Consider the following 19,651-nt stretch of genomic DNA (forward strand, 5'->3'; position numbering starts at 1 on the left):
CCCCCCGCTTGACAACCCACTGACAGTGCTAGATTTATGCACCAATTTACCAGCTCGCGCGTGCAATGCGCAGCTACCTACCCCTCCCCTCAAATCATCGGTGAGCGAAACTGTGGCAGCTACAACCAGTGTACGACGAGTACGCGGTTCTTACAGCAGACAATGATGATGATGATGATAGCGTTCCGATCTCTTGGAACGGGAACCTCATTAACCTTGAATATACAGATGGCATTCTTCTTTTTGAGAAATAGGAAAAGACCTTATACGTTCATAGAAAAACTAATTAAGGTCACTCAGTCCTTCGGCGTGTGTCCCGCACCCGAAAATCCAGTCATGTCGTGGGGCGTACGGTCTTTGAGCACGTTTCCTAAGTTCAAGGAGAGATAATTGAAGTTCTGTTACACTATATGTATCTTGGAAGTTGCACTAGCTCTGACAGCAGTGTAACAGACAGTCAACGCACAAATTCCAAAAGCCAGTTTTTTCACCAGCTGAGGCATCGAAAAAAGTATGTTATTGCGTCTCAGAGAACACGTTCGTCGGACTACGGTGTGGGCCGTTTAATTATGTGACTGCGGGACGTGCTCACTTCGGGTGGAACATCTGAGACATCTTCAGGTCGCTTACCATAGTTGGTGTTGGCTTGAATCGGAAAATTCCGAGATGGTCGGGTAACTGGTGTCTACTGAAGCTCAAAGAATGCAAATAGCTTTGTAAGCTAAGGTGGTTGGTCATTTGCTGCGGATGTTGGTTCAATATCTGCCGAGAAGAGCCTTGTTTTTCGTGTCTAATTGTGAGTGGTGGAAACTTAGGGGTGGACAGAATGTGATATGGTAGAAGTGACCAATCAGTGTTACGAAAAATCCGGGAGCTGTTGGTGCTGTTCATCCTCGAGAAGCAGGACTAAGTGACTCTCCCTTTGTTTTACCGGTGACTGAACGATTTAGCGGCTAACCGATGAGTACATGCGGTGAGTTTCAATTCATCCTGTTTGGCTGAGTATTGGAGGTTTAGGCACGTAGGATGCCTTTCACTCGATAGTCCTAGATCTATTCTTCCTGTCCCCTTTCTTCCATCGTGCGATATTAAAGACCAGCGTTTGTCTCCGGTGTTGCTGTTCACGATTTTGATTATTATGACTACTAGCAGCGGAAGACTAGGTATTTCGGTCGCGAGTGGCTGGTGAGCACTATGATTGCCTCGCATTTAGACAGGACACAACGCCGCTCATCCTTTACCCACGCAATTTGCGTCTCGTGTTCACGTGCTAACTGAATCCTGGAGTGGCGACTTTTCGGATTCAAGGCTCACGCAAATTGAGATATCTCACCCTCTGAAAAGGTCGATTACGGTGATTACATTACTTCGCATGTTTAGTTAGCCGCCGGAAGTCGTCCTGGTGAACTACACACAACGAAACACAGAAGCATAGTTACAATAGAGAGATGCCCAGTTGTTCACAACGGTAGATGCTAGGAATAACTGGAATCGCTAGAATAGTTTGTACGTTTCTAGGACACGTTTACTGAACTAGAGTGGAAAATTAATGCAATTTTCAGTTCGCTGCATTTGCCTAAATAACCATTTATCAGGACCTTGTGTTGTTTTGAAGTGGCCGTGAGCCCGGTCTTTTTAGTGCTGCAATAACTCAGATTCTTTTTTTTAGATCTAATTCATTTTGGGAGAGAACTTTTTCTCGTCATAGTAACTCTTCCAGTCAGGCAAATTAATGCTTGTTCCAACGGATACTAAGATCATTTGCCAGTCTGCCAGCACACAGACTGCTATTTGACCATACAATGTGATAGCTGTTCCACAATGTGCACAGCAACGTATGTTCACTTTCTGTGAACAGTGTAATTTGAAATTCAGCACTTACGGAATTGTATATTCGAGTGTCTCGGCTTCAGCATTCTCACTTCTGATAATATTACTGTCACCAGCATTCATGGATAACGTGGGACACATCTTGTTTCCCCCATTCAATGGCATGTTGGTTTATTTGAGGCTCCATACAAGCAGGAACAGTTTGGAATATGTTCCGCGACTTTTTGTGTAGGACGTTGATTTGTTTCTGCTGATTCATAGATCGCCACATGGGCAAACACGCCAGTAAGTCAGATGGGAAGGGTAAAAGTCCGGTAAACGCGAAATGTGCAGATGGATCGGTACTGAGTGGGTGGACGGCACTATTTTCGGTGCTCCAGTCGTATGGGTCTGATCTGTCGGGCGTGCGCTGGTGCAGTCAGGGCAACACTTTCGCCTCGCATGTCGGAGCTGCGGAACTCAAACCCCGGCACTGCCAAGGATATGCATTATTAATGAGATCTAATGAGCGAAACTCCGGTCCAGTGCTTCCCCCTTGGTCTGGACTCACCAGAACGATTGCACCAGCATAGTAGGACGTCTTTTCAAACAAGAGTGATGTGAGTGCGTATTCTACAATTCCCGCCTCGTCGTCGTCAACACTGATAGCAACATCAGATAAGAACACTGGTGCTTCACTGCCGACAGCCGATTCATTTCATTAATGCAGAGAAGAGAAATTGGGTATGCAAAGGAATCTAGGGCTAGCCTACAACAAACGTCCTGGGTGGCTACACCTCCAACACTCAATCAGTTTGGATAAAAACTGAACGCATGAACGCCGTGGATACCGGTTGGTCGCCAAGCGCAGGGAGGGTCACTTAGTTTCTATCTTGGGAGGCGAACAGCCCTAACAACGACCTTGTCATGTCAAATTCTAAGCACCTCTAGGTTTCTGCCACAGTGGTCGTTTCGACATGCGTAACAAACGTCCACTCACCTTAGCTTTCCCTGCCAGATGCATTTTTTGAAGGAAGTATCCTCAGTTTCCCGCGGGAATCGAACTATTGTGGAGGCCATAATTTGAATCCAACCATGGTTATGGATCCAAGACAACCAGTTGTAACACTAGTTGATTGGGGTGTCTCTAACTTGCGTAGAATGGGCTGGTGGCTACCATAAGCAATAGTCAAACTATGCATGAGAGGCATATGAACATGTTTGGTCTTGTTGGGTCCTAGCATGGGCGTTGACAGTGGTCTATTTGCCTGTCTCCTATCCGGCGCAACGGTTTTGCGTATTGTCAAGCCCGTTCTTCGTGAGTTCGGTGTAAGCAAACAAAAAACTTATATATTCAACCAACGATTCATCTTATTATACGTTCACTTCGGTTTAGCTTCTGTCCCGAGGTGTATACTCGGTGACCAAAACTATTTTAGCAAAGTATTTTAACAAGATAGGTATGTAGGACGTGGCAGAAAAAGTGTTAGCTGAGGCCAATAACCTATGGAACCGTAATTTAGTTTGAGCATCATCGTCGTCTGGTGCCAACGAAATCCAGCATTCCAGGGAGTTCGCGCAGCTTCCGTAGTATTTATTCATTTTTTCCGCTACTACACTGTTTTTTATAGCCTTTGTGTTGAATGAGAGAATATGGGCTCTCAATATGCGTTGCTTGTCATGACATGTCATGACTTGTATCTCCACTGATGTACCTTTGAAGGCCAGTTTCTTAATTAGTTTTTGACTAAAGAGGAGGAACCGAGTCGTTTGAAGGTTGAAGATGAAGTGTGCGGTGTCGTCTCAAGCACTCATTGATTCCTAGTGCTATCCGGAAAACTGTCATAGATTCCTCATTCTTTGACACCTCCTAGATTGCAGTAGTACATGAATAAGATGAGACCCGATTTTCTGTTTATTACTTTTTAATAGTCCTCCCCTTCTTCCCGTTATTTCGTTTCGGCCAGCAAAAGTTTGGAGAAGATGAGTCTTTCCCGAAGCTGGTCTAAGATGCGAACTGGGTGTCCAATAACTTCTTGGGTATGAGAACAATGCCGTGAACATGTATCACTTTTCATTGAAGTTCTTCAACTTCACTCCTTGATTTTCGATGAATAAACGCACACTTATCGGGTTGAGTGCTGTGCTTTAAGTGCGTATTTCTATTGTACGATGGTCAGCGAATTCTCGTTCGGGTTCTCATTTTTGGACAGTGGATTTCCAACAATTCAGCTTCTAACCTGTCTCTCTGGATATGCTAAATCGCCTTTTCATTGGTTCTCTACGTTCTCTTTGTCAATAAGCTTGGTCAGGCCGTACACATATCTGCTGTCGAATCATCACTGCTATGTGTGATTGAGTTCAGGCTACACCCCGCTTGAGTTGTCTTAGTTTACCTCAGCCAAAACATCGTTGTTGATCATCTAAATCTCGTCACATAAAGACGAGGGTACTCGGCTCCAGCAACTAACGGAACCAGACAGCTGACTTTGACTAATCGGTTCCGATTCTAAGTCAGTACCGCAATTAAGTTAAGCACCTCGGTGAATCCGTGGGACTCATCAGAATAGCGGTTTCAATCGGCCAAACATGTTCTGTGGGGTTTAGTATTTCAATACCGGTGGTGGTGCTGGTCACTACTTAGCATGCTTTCTAACAGGCTCAGAATAAGGTGGCCTATCAGTTCTGCGACTGAGTCGCCTCGATTTTTTCTGCCCCTGTGAAGATATTTCGGCTTTCGCGCTTTTTTTCTTACTTCCTGGCACTCACGCGCTGAGTCTGTCAGAGTTGGGGGATTTTCCCAGGTGCCATCAATTGACTGACGGCATGTAGCGGTTGCAACAAAATTCTCAGCCCTAGTGAACAAGCCAAGGTCCGACAAGGAGCGTGATCACTAAGGGTATTTACCGTAATCTGTTCATAAGTTATGCCTCTGAGGAGAAATGACTGTCCTGGTTGGTTCACAAAAGCTTTGGTACCGTCGCCCTAGAGGAATGTTCGCTCTTCCATAGAAGTCAAACGTGTTTCCCAAGTGTGTATCCATCTTGGCGAACGCAGTGGTTGATTCATAGGTTTGGGTTGATTTCATACCGCCCTCTACCCTGGAGCGCACCGTGTCGGCTGGGTGAATATTTTTGACTACTTTGCAGTTGGGATTCGTCGAGCTATGTAAATACACTAGACCCGATTCTTTAGGGTCCACGTATTGGATGTCTAAACAGTGACTAGTTACGGATGAGAGCTGTCTTGTTAACTAACTACTCACTTGGTTGGCCGACATTTCGGAACTGCTTCGGGATTGTGATTTTTTATAGTTTCGCATTAGGCGTACGATATACCCAGCCGATCCATACTCAGTTGTTTATGCACGATTGTTGGAGTATACAGTTTGAACTTAACCAGTCTAACAGTTTGGACCGGTAGCGCTAACTTGCAAGGAAACTTTTCAGGGGGAATACCGGGCATTGTTTGTCAAAACTACATAATTCCTGCCATAGTTACACGACCACTAATAGTTCAACATCAAATTCGGCTTGATGAGCAACTATTTGGAAGCGCTTGGAGGTTCGGTGCACTTGAAAAGGTCATCTAACATGGAGTCCACCCTCCAGTCTCGTAAGTGACGGATCACTGGCGCCTCTGTGTGATTGTTCGGTAACTTGATCGCAATAATCCTCGAAGACTACATAGACCAAGCAGTCACCAGTGTTCTTCAAAGAGAGGGCTTAGAACCAGGCGCTCTTACGTTGCTCACTGTAACGTTGAATGCTGCCAACCTGTACATCGAATTGTGGCACGACCTGCAGCTATGTCCGCTCTGCGTAGCAATACATTCCCAACTGAATATGAAATGCGGAAATCGATGGTAACCCGATGGCTTGGTTTTGGAACAGCATTTGTATCATTCACCAGTGCAAGGTATCGTTGGCGTGGTAATGGCTCTCGGTCATCTGTTCATGGAAAATATCGCTGTAGATGTTTAAGTTACTGAATGTTTTCTGCTAGTAAGCTTCACGTCGTCATTTGCCGTCCCCAGTCGTCGTAATGCGGTGAAAATTTGCCCATTTGGTTTTTCTGATTATTCAGGCGAATTGATCTATAAAAAGCCTGAATCACTGCACCCTTAGTGTTTGGTTTGCCTGCGTGCGTCTCTAGACAGAACCCTTTACGTTCCAAGGTGAACACTTGCCGCGGGCAGTAGTTCTGTCCAGCTTAAGTTTGCTTCAAATGCAAACAGTTTGTACCTAAATTCCCTAAATTCATTGCTGTGCTGTTGGGACCTTGGTAGCCTGTTACACCTGGTACACCCATTGATAATGATGTCAAAAAACTCAAAATTCATCGGATAGTTATTGCACCTTGTGCTGTAATATGTGGTCAGCGGGACATTTGGTCGTCGCCACTCCCTATCCTAATACGAACCGATCACCTGTCCTAGATACGCACGGGCTAGATTCGTTCGACCGAACTCGTGTATACTCTGGTGTTGCACAGACTTGCCGTAGTTTATGGTGTTTACTTTTTCAGTGACTTTGAATTCAAAAGTATTTTGACTTTTAAATTCACTAAAGTCGGCTCGTTCTCCAGTGTGTTGATTGTTTTGATGCACGGATGTTCTAGTGGACACTCGTTATTGGTAAACTGGACGCGAAATAACCTCTCTTCGTGGCAAGCAAAGCCTATCAGCACCTTAGGGGTATTTATTCGAAAGCATGTGAACGACCCTTTACAATGTGATTCGTGAATGGTATTACTGCTGATAGCCCCATCCTTATTTCTACTTCCTAGAAAGGATCACCATAAAGCTTAGGTTTGACCTTATCAGCCTCGTTGATTTTCGACCTTATTTGCCCGTCTCCCATTATCAGCGTTCTGAGCGTTACTTGTATCCATTGTTTATTTGACTACTGAATTGCGTTCATGTTATCCCTGGCAAGGGATACGGGTAGGGGACTCGTCTGACACGGAAACTACCTGTATATCATCAGACTCCCGAATAACTGACGCTGCAGCCGAATCTATCGATCTATGCATTTCTGCCTGGTGTTGAAATGCTTTGTATTGATTAATATAAGGTCTGCACGACGTACACAAATATGCGTTCTTCCATATACTCAAGATATACTTTTGTTCAGGCCTACGACCCACTTCCTCACCGCTCATTCAATGCTCCCCATCCTCCACCTTCTTAGGTCTATCTTTCTCCGTACTTTGTGGCTGTGGATGACATTTCCCGTTGTATTGTGATAGCCGTTCGTGGCACATTGTCTTTCGAGGACGCAATTGTCGATCTTCTTTGTGATGGGGTGCGTCTTGAAGAGATAGAGAATGTAGTGGAAGAACAGGTAGGCAAACGACCAACCTTCATTGGACACAGAGGAATGGTTGGAAGTGCGCGGAGACTTTTTCACTGTTTGTTACAGGAGAAGTCAATAGAGATAGCAAAGGCCAAACGTCCCGATTATTCATTGGTTGTATGCGGTCACAGTCTTGGAGCTGGCATCGCCTCCTTTTTGACGCTTCTTCTACGTCCAATGTATCCCGAAATAAAGGGCTACGCTCTCAGTGCACCACTTGGAATGATGAAGTAAGATCATGTTTGAATTTATGCCTGCCATTGCATTGGCTTTACGTTGTCATCCTGAAACCTATAGGAACCTTATTCGGTTCACGCTTGTGTTTGGGGTTGCTGTCTTGTCTAGACGTAATATACTACTCATAGGGATGCTGAAAATTCCCCGACAGTCCACGACGGGTTTCGTCCTTCTTGGGCATCATCAGGTAGACGCAATTCCCGAGTTTCCGTCAAACTTATGTTCTACTTGAGACTAGATTGTATGGAACTAGCGAAATCCACTCATTTGCATACGAATTTGGTTTTGACGGGAGACTTTCCTGGAACCCACCTGAATCTCTCGCTTATGATGTTTTTACGCTTAGAAACATCAAAAACGGGAGATTCAACTGGGTTCCAGTCGAGTATTGATGAAACCGCATTTGTTTACAAATGATTGGATTTCGCCACTGTCTTTTCTGTTTTTCATCTGCGTGTTACTGTTGCAACATGTGTATCGTATTCTGTACTGTGTTCTACTAATTTGTGTCATACGTCATCATATACTGTTTCTTGTCTACTTGATGTATGTCGCTATAAGTCACTTGCTTTAACACTGATCATGTTAAGCCTCTAACTTTCTCTGATCATTGTAGTAAAGCGTTTATTGGCTACATAGCTAGGAATGTGTACGTGCCTCGCATAAGTCTTATAAGTGGTGTGGGTCGTCGGGTCACTTTGCGCATACATTGCTAGTTTCCATCGTTTAGTTGTGGTTTCGTAACATCAGAACGTGGTGGCAGTTCACACCCATGAAGAGAGTTTTTAAACTCATGTTAAAGTTTCACTTTTTCTCGACCGCTCGGACATTTCACGTGTTTGTTATTATCAAGACTAGTCAGCCCACATTCTTGGCATTCTCTTGTTCCATTCAGAATCACATCTTATTGAGAACAGTGCGATCAGGGAAGATGACGATGAAATGCTGCGCCATGGAGCCAGTAGACATTTCCTTTCAGGCGAACGTCGTAACTTAATAAAGCAATTTGATCTGTTGCTGTTATGTAGCTGTATTCAATGACCGAAAGCGGCTTCTTTAGTAGTTTTGAAAGTCCAACAGGTACTTCATACTCCACAAAGACCGTCAAGTTTCTCCTTAACTGAGCATTTCGGCTGTTTCCAAAACTGGGTATATATTTTTATATTAAGGGAATTGTAATGATATTGTCGATTCGTTTATACTTGGTGGTTAAAAGGCCGTTTAGTGTACCAACACACCACTGTGCATTTTGAGGGCACTTAAGTGTGTCTCAGATAGGTGTTCCTTACCAGGGAGATGCCATATCAGCTCGTTCACCTATACTTCCGAAACCCTATTTTCCCCCGTTCCTTTCCAACAGCTCGGAGCTCGCAAACTATGCAAAACCATTTTTGATTTCCATCATTTACGGATTCGATGCGTTCGCTCGGATGAATCGTGCCACCGTACTGGACTTCAAGTGGCGCTTGATCGACGCACTTTCTGTATGTGATGTGCCAAAACATCGAATCCTTAGCCGAGGGTTTGAACTTTGCGTCAGTCGCTGTTGTCACAAGGGTTGTAGGGCTTGCTGTTGCTGTCCGATTCGTCGTCCTGTGACGGTCGGTGATGACACTCGACTTCTCAGTACAACCGTGCGAAATCGCCTTATACATCCTAACCCGGATCTACCCTTATCACCGACAGAATCACTAATCCTACAATCAGGGACGGGCGATACTACAGAAGACTCAATAGGTACGTATTTTATGCCTACGTACGGTTTTTATTGGCCCTGGCAGGAAGCCTTTACTTGTTATGTCCAAACCACCCATCAAAGTATCGACTGACTTAAGAACCTCTAATTTATGGCAACCAGATCGTCTCGGCGACATTAGTTTCAGAAAAGTGGCCGCCATGGATACGGCAGTGAAGCATCGGTGTTGAACACTGATGCCATGCTGTCGATGATGATGATGATGATGATGATGACCGCCATGGACCGAGTAGCTTAGTAACCAGTGTCACTTAACCATGGATGCGCGACGCATATCACAAACCACGAAAAAATCAGCATTCCTAATGGGAGCTTAAGCTGTAGGGAGGGCGTGGTAAAAAACTCATAATCCAGTTGATGTGGATAATACAAACAATCTGAGTTGAAAGTGAATACTCGTAGGCCCTGTGGATTAGCATCGAGTCCAAATCACAATCCCCGCGACTGCTTGTGCCAAACATTCAGGTAAGCTTTTTGTGAAAGATGATATCCTGTCAACTTACGTCTTCTCGTGAAGTATTCTGCATACTTTTCGTTGTTGCCAAGGTCATTCAGCTTTGTTTTGATCACTAGACAACCTCACTGGCTACCGACCTTGACTTTCCTAACTGTACCTTTCTGACGATCCGAATCTCAGTCCAGGTTGTTCAGGAAAGTGTAGTATTGCACTGATGATCCTGATACATGATGTTTGATGTCAGGAAATTTGACAAGTTTTGTTGTTTTACGATTTTCGGTCCGTCCGATAACCAGCAACCGGCATCTCTGTGTCTACCTTCATTTTGCACACAGTACTACGTGCGACTCAGCGCTAAATACTGTGTTCATTGAGAAAGCGGAGTGGCGCGCTTTTTCAGCCACTATCGGACCAGCTACTATTCCCCACTTCATTGCCTCCTGCTAAACGAACAAAGCTGGCAAACAGAATGAGCGGATGGTTTCTACATGAAATCATGCAACCTTGCTCTAATTCCATTTGCTTCGCCAGCTGATAGTGTCCCTGATGCACAAGGCTATCAGTCAATTGCTTCCTGGTTTGTTTGTCCGACTAACAACCCATTTTTGGAGGCATATATATATATATATATGAGCTCGAAACCACTTTCTTACGAATCATGCATTTATCTACACCAGTAACCCAGATGCTATTGCTTTTCATGATAATCCCACCCAAGGGGTTGATTTTCCCAATTTAGGTTTTCTAGCACGTAGTGTGAATGAATTATGGGACTTCTTTTCTCCACAAGTGCTCTTGAGTGTTTGGAAGAGTACAAAACCAGGGCTACACAACAGTACTTCACCCACAGCCTCCGACTTTCCTAGTGCGGCTGGGTGTGGGAACTATGCGTATCGACCTGGCCCGGTAACTCCGCGCGATGATGATGATGATGATGATGATGATGATGATGACCGCCATGGACCGAGTAGCTTAGTAACCAGTGTCACTTAACCATGGATGCGCGACGCATATCACAAACCACGAAAAAATCAGCATTCCTAATGGGAGCTTAAGCTGTAGGGAGGGCGTGGTAAAAAACTCATAATCCAGTTGATGTGGATAATACAAACAATCTGAGTTGAAAGTGAATACTCGTAGGCCCTGTGGATTAGCATCGAGTCCAAATCACAATCCCCGCGACTGCTTGTGCCAAACATTCAGGTAAGCTTTTTGTGAAAGATGATATCCTGTCAACTTACGTCTTCTCGTGAAGTATTCTGCATACTTTTCGTTGTTGCCAAGGTCATTCAGCTTTGTTTTGATCACTAGACAACCTCACTGGCTACCGACCTTGACTTTCCTAACTGTACCTTTCTGACGATCCGAATCTCAGTCCAGGTTGTTCAGGAAAGTGTAGTATTGCACTGATGATCCTGATACATGATGTTTGATGTCAGGAAATTTGACAAGTTTTGTTGTTTTACGATTTTCGGTCCGTCCGATAACCAGCAACCGGCATCTCTGTGTCTACCTTCATTTTGCACACAGTACTACGTGCGACTCAGCGCTAAATACTGTGTTCATTGAGAAAGCGGAGTGGCGCGCTTTTTCAGCCACTATCGGACCAGCTACTATTCCCCACTTCATTGCCTCCTGCTAAACGAACAAAGCTGGCAAACAGAATGAGCGGATGGTTTCTACATGAAATCATGCAACCTTGCTCTAATTCCATTTGCTTCGCCAGCTGATAGTGTCCCTGATGCACAAGGCTATCAGTCAATTGCTTCCTGGTTTGTTTGTCCGACTAACAACCCATTTTTGGAGGCATATATATATATATGAGCGAGCTCGAAACCACTTTCTTACGAATCATGCATTTATCTACACCAGTAACCCAGATGCTATTGCTTTTCATGATAATCCCACCCAAGGGGTTGATTTTCCCAATTTAGGTTTTCTAGCACGTAGTGTGAATGAATTATGGGACTTCTTTTCTCCACAAGTGCTCTTGAGTGTTTGGAAGAGTACAAAACCAGGGCTACACAACAGTACTTCACCCACAGCCTCCGACTTTCCTAGTGCGGCTGGGTGTGGGAACTATGCGTATCGACCTGGCCCGGTAACTCCGCGCTTCTCTCCCAATATTCCAAAGAGCAAAGCCGGTGTCTGACTTTTTTCCAGGTTGTCGACTAAGTCTCGATTTCGACACAGCAGTAAACGGCCTACGAAATTAGCGACGTGAGACCAAATGTCTCATCATTTTCGTAGCAAGTTGGAACATTGGGCGCTTACCAGGGATATTGGACATCTTCAGTATTTGGTTTGTTGGATCGCGTTCTCCTGCTCTGGTGTTGGCTGCTTGAAGGATCCGAGGGATCCCACTTCTTCAGTCCGGGTACCCATAAGTCATCTTGTCTAGGTCTCTGTCACACTTATTACGCAATGCTAATTATCAGCTGAAGAGATACCAGATGCTATCAAGTAGTGGTTTTTCTTCGCCAACTTCTTTGTTGTGTACTCCTTCTATACTTGGCTTACTGTCCCTATCTTACGAATTCATAACCACTCCGTTTCACATACTATATTTGTTTATTTCAATTAGCCAGTGGAGTTTCAATGCACTGAATGATACTGAAAATTTGACTTTAATCCCCCGAACTTTGTTAGAATTTTTTGTGCTTAATACATGAACGTTGGTGTGAGTTCATTTGAAAGCCACACCGGCACATGCAAAATAAACCCTGAACATCGAGGGGGCTGATGTCGGAATCCGCTATTCTCGTTTGGTTCTCGTCTAACAGCCAGCTTTACTCCGATTGACTGATTTAAAGTCTAAAGATCAAGGAGAAATGGTTTTCTTTCTGTGGCGGCTTCACCTGCTCAAACAGCGTGTAGTGGTGGTGCAGCAAGGTTGAATCCTGTGGACTATTGCAGCATTCCGTAGGCACATACAGCAAGCTCGGCACAGAACCTGAGCCGGCGCACATGCTGACTTCTAATCCAACCCCCTCCTTTGTTGCGATTTCTTGCTACGCGACAAATAGACCTAATACCCCCCATATACATTATATATATATATATACACTTTCTTTTCGCACATGCGTTCGATGTATGTTGCATGGAAATGCCGGAAGGCGAATTCCCAGGCGTAAAAACATTCTAAACGTATTTCCTGACGTGAAAAATTGATGAAGGCTGGTCACCACCCTTATTCAGTTTTCAGTCAGCTGGAATGAATCTGGAATGCAGAACAAAACAGAACGAAATTCAAAGATTCCTTGGGTGCTCATATAAACAGGTTCCAAACTGTTGTGAATTTCTTTTACAATATTTGAATACGTTTAATCAACATTTGTACGAATGTTCATAGTGACCGCGCTCAGAATGTCTACAAAACTCGAACTGCATAAAAAACAAGTTTTGCGAAATTTGGTGACTAGTAATTCGATTTAATTCACAATTCGTTCACAGTGAAGTCCCGCAGGTTTGCTGCAGATTACCAAGGTCGGTTTCTTAAACTATCAGAGGATCCCACAACAGAGCAAAACAAAGCTACCAGATTCCGGTTTTGTGACTCCTTCATGGTTTCACTCGTTAGGTCCGGTTCCAGATTAGTGATTCCATTCCACAGGAGGAGGTAGAAAGCCACAAACCACCTTTCAGACGTTTTACTCTGGTCGGAATTCACCTGCGGTACCTATCCCGCAAATCTATCCGATCATTTAAAGCCACGACCCTCCGGTTTATAGTTGGCCACGGTAGCATCGTACCGCAACCGGTTGATTAACTTGCAATTGACAATGATTGGTAACACCACACTTCGTTCGATAAGTTCATGTCGCGTGATTTCACGTTGACTGGCTCCGCGAGCGACGACTTCTACTGAAACTTGTTGAATCTGTCAATTTCTGACGAGACCCAGACTTCATTTTAATGGTGGAATCTCGGTTGCATCTTCAAAACCTCAGTACTTACAAATGACCCTTGTTGTGCGGCATTTACCAGTGTTTACCGCACCGCTAGTTCCTTGCCAACTGCTTGATTGTAAGAAACACCACTCCAGGTGACTGTTTTTAGCTTCTTCGAACTATGATGCTATCTTCCCGAACTGTTACACAAGTGGCTAGAAACATTAGAAGACACGCTCAGTGAGGCTAATGTGTGGGATCCATCGTCTTCATTTTGTAACGATCCGGATGGCTCACCAAGAAACTGTTGGATCTCGTCGGGGTGACTTCGTTGCATCTTACCAATAGTATTTCCTCCATTGTGTAATTATCTCCAAGATCTCGAGGTGGCTGAGCGATAAAGGCGCGAAACAACTAACCGGAATGTGCATCACTCGAACCCAGACCTGTCTGGGCTCGAAAAACCTGGCAGTAAGTCAGCCTTCATGCCTCATTTACGTTGCACGGCAGCTATATATCAAATGGGTGCCACAGCTGGGTGTTTGGTACTACTACTAATATTAATAATAATAATAATCTCTGCTGGCCCTACTTATCTTGCAGATAGCTTACAGCTGATGGGCTGCACGGCTGTGATGGTTTTTCACTCGGAAATGTTCCAACTAACTGCGAATATCAGTTATTCAAAGGGACCATCAATTCGGTTTAAGTTCATTCAGTGTTGATTTGAAGTATGCCTGGTTCAAAAGTATGGGTTGGGTCGTTTTGCTGCCTTTCGTAGGTTTTCAGAGGTCTCTGTGACCTGCTGCTTGTGTCCTAAGTAGGATTTGCATGTTCACTTTTTAATTTTTGCGGTGGTAAGGTCGCTTGCGAGTAGCGTGGGGATAATCCTTCAAAATATACAAACAACGTGCGACTAGTCTGGTGCCGGTATAGGCTCGTCAAAGGTTCAAACTGCGGTTTTTACCTCTACATTTTATAATCCGAGGCATTCGTGTGGAGTCTCATATAAGTCTGGGGATAATTTGTACTTGACTACGTAACCAGTTCATTTCCTTGGGTGTCTTCCGAATTCCCCGCCAGATAGGGCCCGATGGCCGAGTCGTTTACGAACGGGCAACCGGTCTCTTCTACGTTGGATGGATCCAGAAATCACTCGGCTGTTTTGTACGAGTACTTCAGTCAGCGACTATGAGCAAACCATGGTTGATTCCAACAGTGATCGTCCTGTGCAATCGAACTCACAGCCACAACAACCATCCAACAAGGTGCCTCAGTCGTATGATCTACGGGATGGCGTGTGCGGTGGCCTGGTCTTACACGTGGTTGATGTGGCGATTGAGAACTGTCCCACTCATTCCGTTGACTCCGGATCCGATCATTTCGTGCACTCACCGATATATGGGACGGAACGACAGGTGCTGTCACCTAGGATGGTGAACGAGGATGAATGGTAGGACTAATAGGCTTTTCTTGCTTAATTTCTTGTTTATATTTTAGTGTCTTCCACATCAAGCTCGTTTTAGTTGCAGCTAAGCCTTTCCTCATCCATAGGCTATCTTAGACGGTTTCAGTATCCTTTCCCGTGATTTCCGGTCATGATATCAGTATCCCTCGTCCGTCACACAAATTGAGTAACGAGTTGGGCATACGTACATGATGCCCGCAATAGGTGTTACAATATCACCACTGCCCGTGCTTTTGTGTGCGAATTGAAATAGTCCGATTTACTCGTTGAGTTAGTACAATTGATTCAGGGCGATACTTGTATCTCTCACAGTGAGTTTGTATTATTCCAGCTGGAGCCGCAGCGTGCCACAATTTTTACGTTGGTTGCACGCTCGTATATCGCATAATTCTAGCGGTGCTCGGTGTCACATACCTTCTCCATATAATCGAGCCTCTTGCTTTGCAGACCTTACAATGATTCGACGCACTAGTTACAACAGTGGGAATTGAATGGTAGAATTCAGGAGAATACCACGTTTGTTTTATTGAGCAGGAAGTAAATCTTGAGAAATCAGGTCTGCTTGCAAACCAATCAAGCGAAAGGCACTTGGAGGGAACTAAAAAAAAGACATTACATTTATGGCCTTTCGTTTGTGCATAGTTAGCTTGTTCGTTGAATTAGGCGATTTCTTTATCTCAGCGAACGAACCAACGACCATCATTACAAGCTGAGCTACAAATATTCTCTTCAATTGTCGTAATGCAGTTGTTTGTCGCCCATAACTGCAGCATCGTGCGGCACATTAGTAGAAGCCTCTGAAAGGGATTTTAGTTATTTGTAGATCAAATAAAGACAGTGACGCAGTATTGTAAGATTTGCCCGACAACATGTTTTTCTACCTAAAATACATTCTGTGGAATAATATGAAGAGACTCATACTTGTTTTCCTTAGCAAAGAGACTGAAGCTTATTGTCGTGCGACGGTTCGCTTACCCCAGTAGCCTAATGAGCTACAATGAAGGATGCTCATTGAGCGTTCACGGAGTCTATCCTATTAGGTTGGACTCCTGGCCCTCGAGTCTGCTGGTTGAAACAAACGTGGAAACTTGTTCCCTGAAATTTGAGCTACTCGGTTGGCCTCACACCGGCCGCTGCCACCTTGTAGTGGTAGGCCTTTGGGCCGAAAGTGTTGACTGAGGACCCTAATTTCCCTCCTATCTGGGTTTGGACGACATGAAAATGTCTCAGTCCACGCACAACCATGAACGACTTAATCGTAAACGGCTGATACCATATCAACCGTCGCATGTTGAAATTAGCCGGGTCCCCCTATTCGCTTCAAACAACGAGACAGATAAACGAAAACATGCGGCTGCTGACACCCCTCATCTTTTACCATTTTCATCTTTTTATTGTCTCAGTTGACAATGACTTATGTAGGTCTCAACCGTAGGGACGTTAGTCAGGTGCCCATAGAGCTGATACGCTGCGCACCATCATTCGCTCCCCGACCTCCATTTAGGTTCCATTCTATCGTTTTTACTGCAGCCTTTAACGTGAGAAGACTTAATTAGATAAGCCAACAATCGACTCTCGTGCGTACTCTAGATATTCTATTGATTGACATCTGCTGCATATCCGAGACTCAAATACAGGATCCAGGTACGGCTGCTGAGCTTACGGTATCCGCTGTGTCTAGACGGTAGTGGTTACGGACTTCGAGTGGTCCTGTGGCTACTTCAGCGGTTCGTGAAGTTGTAAAAATAACCTTAACTTCTGGAACTGAAGTTTGGTCGCTCGACTGGATGCATTTATACAACCTACTCTGTACTGACCAGTTTTCTTCTTTGATAAATCCTCCCCCCTCCGGTAAAATTACCGAACGCCTTTGTTTATCGTATCTAGTTATGTGTCAACGAACCGTAGTTCCAAGCCGTTGGAAGCCATCTATCTAGAACTGTCGCCACCTTGTCCACCAGAAAAAGCTCGTAATTGCGGTATATTTCAGTGCAAAGCTCTTCAGAAGCACGCCTTAATTACATGCTTGGCCTAAGTGCAGAACGTAATGATAATGGTACGGATCACCAGTTGGTTATCAGAAAATTTCAAGAAATGGAAGAGACCAGTGCAAGTAGGAACGAACTGGAAGTGTTTTGGCTAAACCGCAAAACACGACCTTGAGGCTTTCGATGAGTGAGCTCCTCAAAGGTTATATTGGGAAGTTAATGTATGTTAAGGGCCTATCTCTGGCATGTGAGACGCCAGTTCGAGAGCGTCAAACCGGACTCCGACCCGAATTAGTCATTGGGGACATTGTAGTACAGACAGGCGTGCTTGGTCTGTATCCTCCAACTGGTCCGTTGAAATATGCTATTGTTTTTTCTATTGAGTTGCCTCAAATAAAGTGTTTGATTTTCATAACAGAAAGAGCTTATCACGATGTTCGGATCTTCAGTTCATCCTGTTCTTACAAATGTGCATATTCATCAAACTTTGTTCTAACTTGCTTTCACCGCCATCAGTTGCTGCTCTTCGAAATTGAAATGTGAAGCGACGGTTGGTGTTTGGACCAACTGCGCGCAATTCCTCACATTCCTCATTCATCCGAGGATGTTTGTGGACCATATGCCAAACAACTTTGTCAAAGCAGTCAATCGTTTGTATACGACAGCCGTAGGAGATCCGGTACTCGGTCATCCTAATTTGAAGCCCGCTGATGTCTTCCGTGAATTTCGCTGACATGCAACTGCGATGAACCGTGTTAGCTCGATTGCCGTTTTTCTTAGTTTATATTCGGCCGTTTTGGATATTTTAGCGAGACAAAGTTGGTCTACGGATATTTTTACAGTTCAATTTTTTTTATGCCCATTCAACATTTTACACTGAAACATTCCACTAGCGTCTCAAATTGAATACCCGTCCCGCAGTATTCTTCTGTGATGTTTCTCACAATCGTTATGTTATACTCCCAAACCCAACATATCAGTGAGTTTTAACTGTGTAATTTATTCACTGCATGATACAAAATCCCCCTGATCAGACTTATTAGTGAATCTGTGTAACTTCAAGGTTGATATGCCTTCGATCTCAGCCGATTTAGTATCCGGGTAAACCAGCTAATTGCGACATTTTGGTGAATAAGCCAGCACTCGTGGTCAATTTTTGTCCCGTAGCTACTTACAAGAATACGTTCCGCAAACATTAATGATATGGAAATCCGTCAGACTTCAAATCAGACACGACGTTTAAACCACTTCATTGTGGTTGACCATATTCATTGGAGGAACGTCCGGTCCTTTCCTGGAAGCCTCTTCTTATCATCGTCATCGTCTTAGCATTCATGCCCCCCTTGGGAGGTCATTGACTGCTGCTGTCGCAGAGTAGCATACTAGCGAACGAAAAATACTGGTTGGAGGAGAGAATGAATAACAGCCAGAATAAAGGGGAAGTCAGCTGGTGTTAGGGCAGGCCGATGAACTCGTTGATGTAGGTTCATCAATGATGAAGATGAGCTTCTGTTTCGGTGAGTGGTCCATCCATTGTTGATCATTATCGTGTAACCTCCAGTCGGGTCGGTGACACTGTGCTACGGTGAGCTGTCGTTGAATTTTTGTTCGCAAGTGACGGTCAATAAAGGGCTCGCTCCTTGTGCAGTTAATTGCCACAAAAAAGTGTGGTTCTCAATAATTGCGCTTTCGGATATGTGCCAGCTTAATGTTCATACATCATATCAACAGATCTAAAAGAAGCCGGCTAATGCCTTATCACCCCACAAATGATCCCGTATCACAAAGCAAGGTCCACTAAAGAAACCACTTGAGTTTATGTAGGTAGCGAAATCCATCGGTACGGTTAATGCATGGAGTAGCAGTGGTGTCCCACTGTCCACCTGCATGTGTGCGCTTCCAATTGTCAGATCTGGTGCTCATTTTACCAAACCTCCAAACATGTAACATATTCCCGCAAAATTTCATAGATAGATAAACACAGTTTCAACCTAGTGAGGCCTTTTAGTTCACTTTTCAAATAATGGGTTAAATCCTGCGCCAAAACTGCTTCACCGCTCGCAGTTAGACGATACTATGGCCAAAGAGCTTGGGGCGCGCGCGATTGGCTGAAAGTGTGCACCCAACACTCGGTCATGATCCAGTATTTGCCGAATGCCGGTTACCAATGGCGCGCCGAAGCGTGCGAACTTCTAGAATGTTTGGCCTTTACACTTTAAATATGACTCATGATCTTCGGTGTTTGACATACTTGGTGCTTTCTTTGCCGAAATCGCCAGATTTGGTGAATCAGACCGAAAACTCAGCTGAGGCATTACTGTTATTACATCAACCTAAACACCGAGAAAAAATGTGGAACCGCTTTTTATATATAGAATTCGTAGGTTTGATTCCATATTGATGCTCTAAGCAGCGACACGGACTTTGGTCTCATACATGCTTATGTCCGTTTATTCATACATACATATGTGCATTCGGAAGGGGACGGACATCCCTGATGGAACGTGGTAGGTCCACTGTCTGAGCGTAACCACTTGAAGCCATTGTCTAATCAGCGCTTGCCCGATGTTATCATCCTGAAAACAGTAACCGAATAATTAATGGTATGTCGATATGTTGACATAGTCAATAAGCTGTCCGTGTCCACTTCTCGAAAGAAAAGTTTTCAACATACTGTCAGCTTGCCTCC

General features: G+C 44.4%; 2 protein-coding genes across 2 annotated transcripts in view; one reads left to right on the plus strand and one right to left on the minus strand.

Annotated features, from left to right (window-relative positions):
* The window catches only part of T265_06500 (hypothetical protein), a gene marked incomplete at both ends in the record, with an annotated part of 23,568 nt that extends 20,679 nt beyond the window's left edge, over positions 1 to 2,889 (minus strand). Inside the window, 2 exons of the mRNA XM_009171774.1 lie at positions 2,381 to 2,471; positions 2,810 to 2,889. Of these exons, the coding sequence (XP_009170038.1) occupies positions 2,381 to 2,471; positions 2,810 to 2,889 (171 nt within the window). The remainder of the gene's footprint in view (positions 1 to 2,380; positions 2,472 to 2,809) is intronic.
* Positions 1 to 18,069, plus strand: part of T265_06499 (hypothetical protein) — a gene marked incomplete at both ends in the record, with an annotated part of 40,432 nt that extends 22,363 nt beyond the window's left edge. Inside the window, 4 exons of the mRNA XM_009171773.1 lie at positions 7,002 to 7,396; positions 8,764 to 9,140; positions 14,590 to 14,959; positions 17,479 to 18,069. Coding sequence (XP_009170037.1) covers positions 7,002 to 7,396; positions 8,764 to 9,140; positions 14,590 to 14,959; positions 17,479 to 17,695 — 1,359 coding nt within the window. The remainder of the gene's footprint in view (positions 1 to 7,001; positions 7,397 to 8,763; positions 9,141 to 14,589; positions 14,960 to 17,478) is intronic.
* Positions 18,070 to 19,651: the final 1,582 nt, after the last annotated feature.

This window comes from Opisthorchis viverrini (genome assembly GCF_000715545.1).
Source record: "Opisthorchis viverrini unplaced genomic scaffold opera_v5_133, whole genome shotgun sequence".
Classification (NCBI taxonomy): Eukaryota; Metazoa; Platyhelminthes; class Trematoda; order Opisthorchiida; family Opisthorchiidae; genus Opisthorchis; species Opisthorchis viverrini.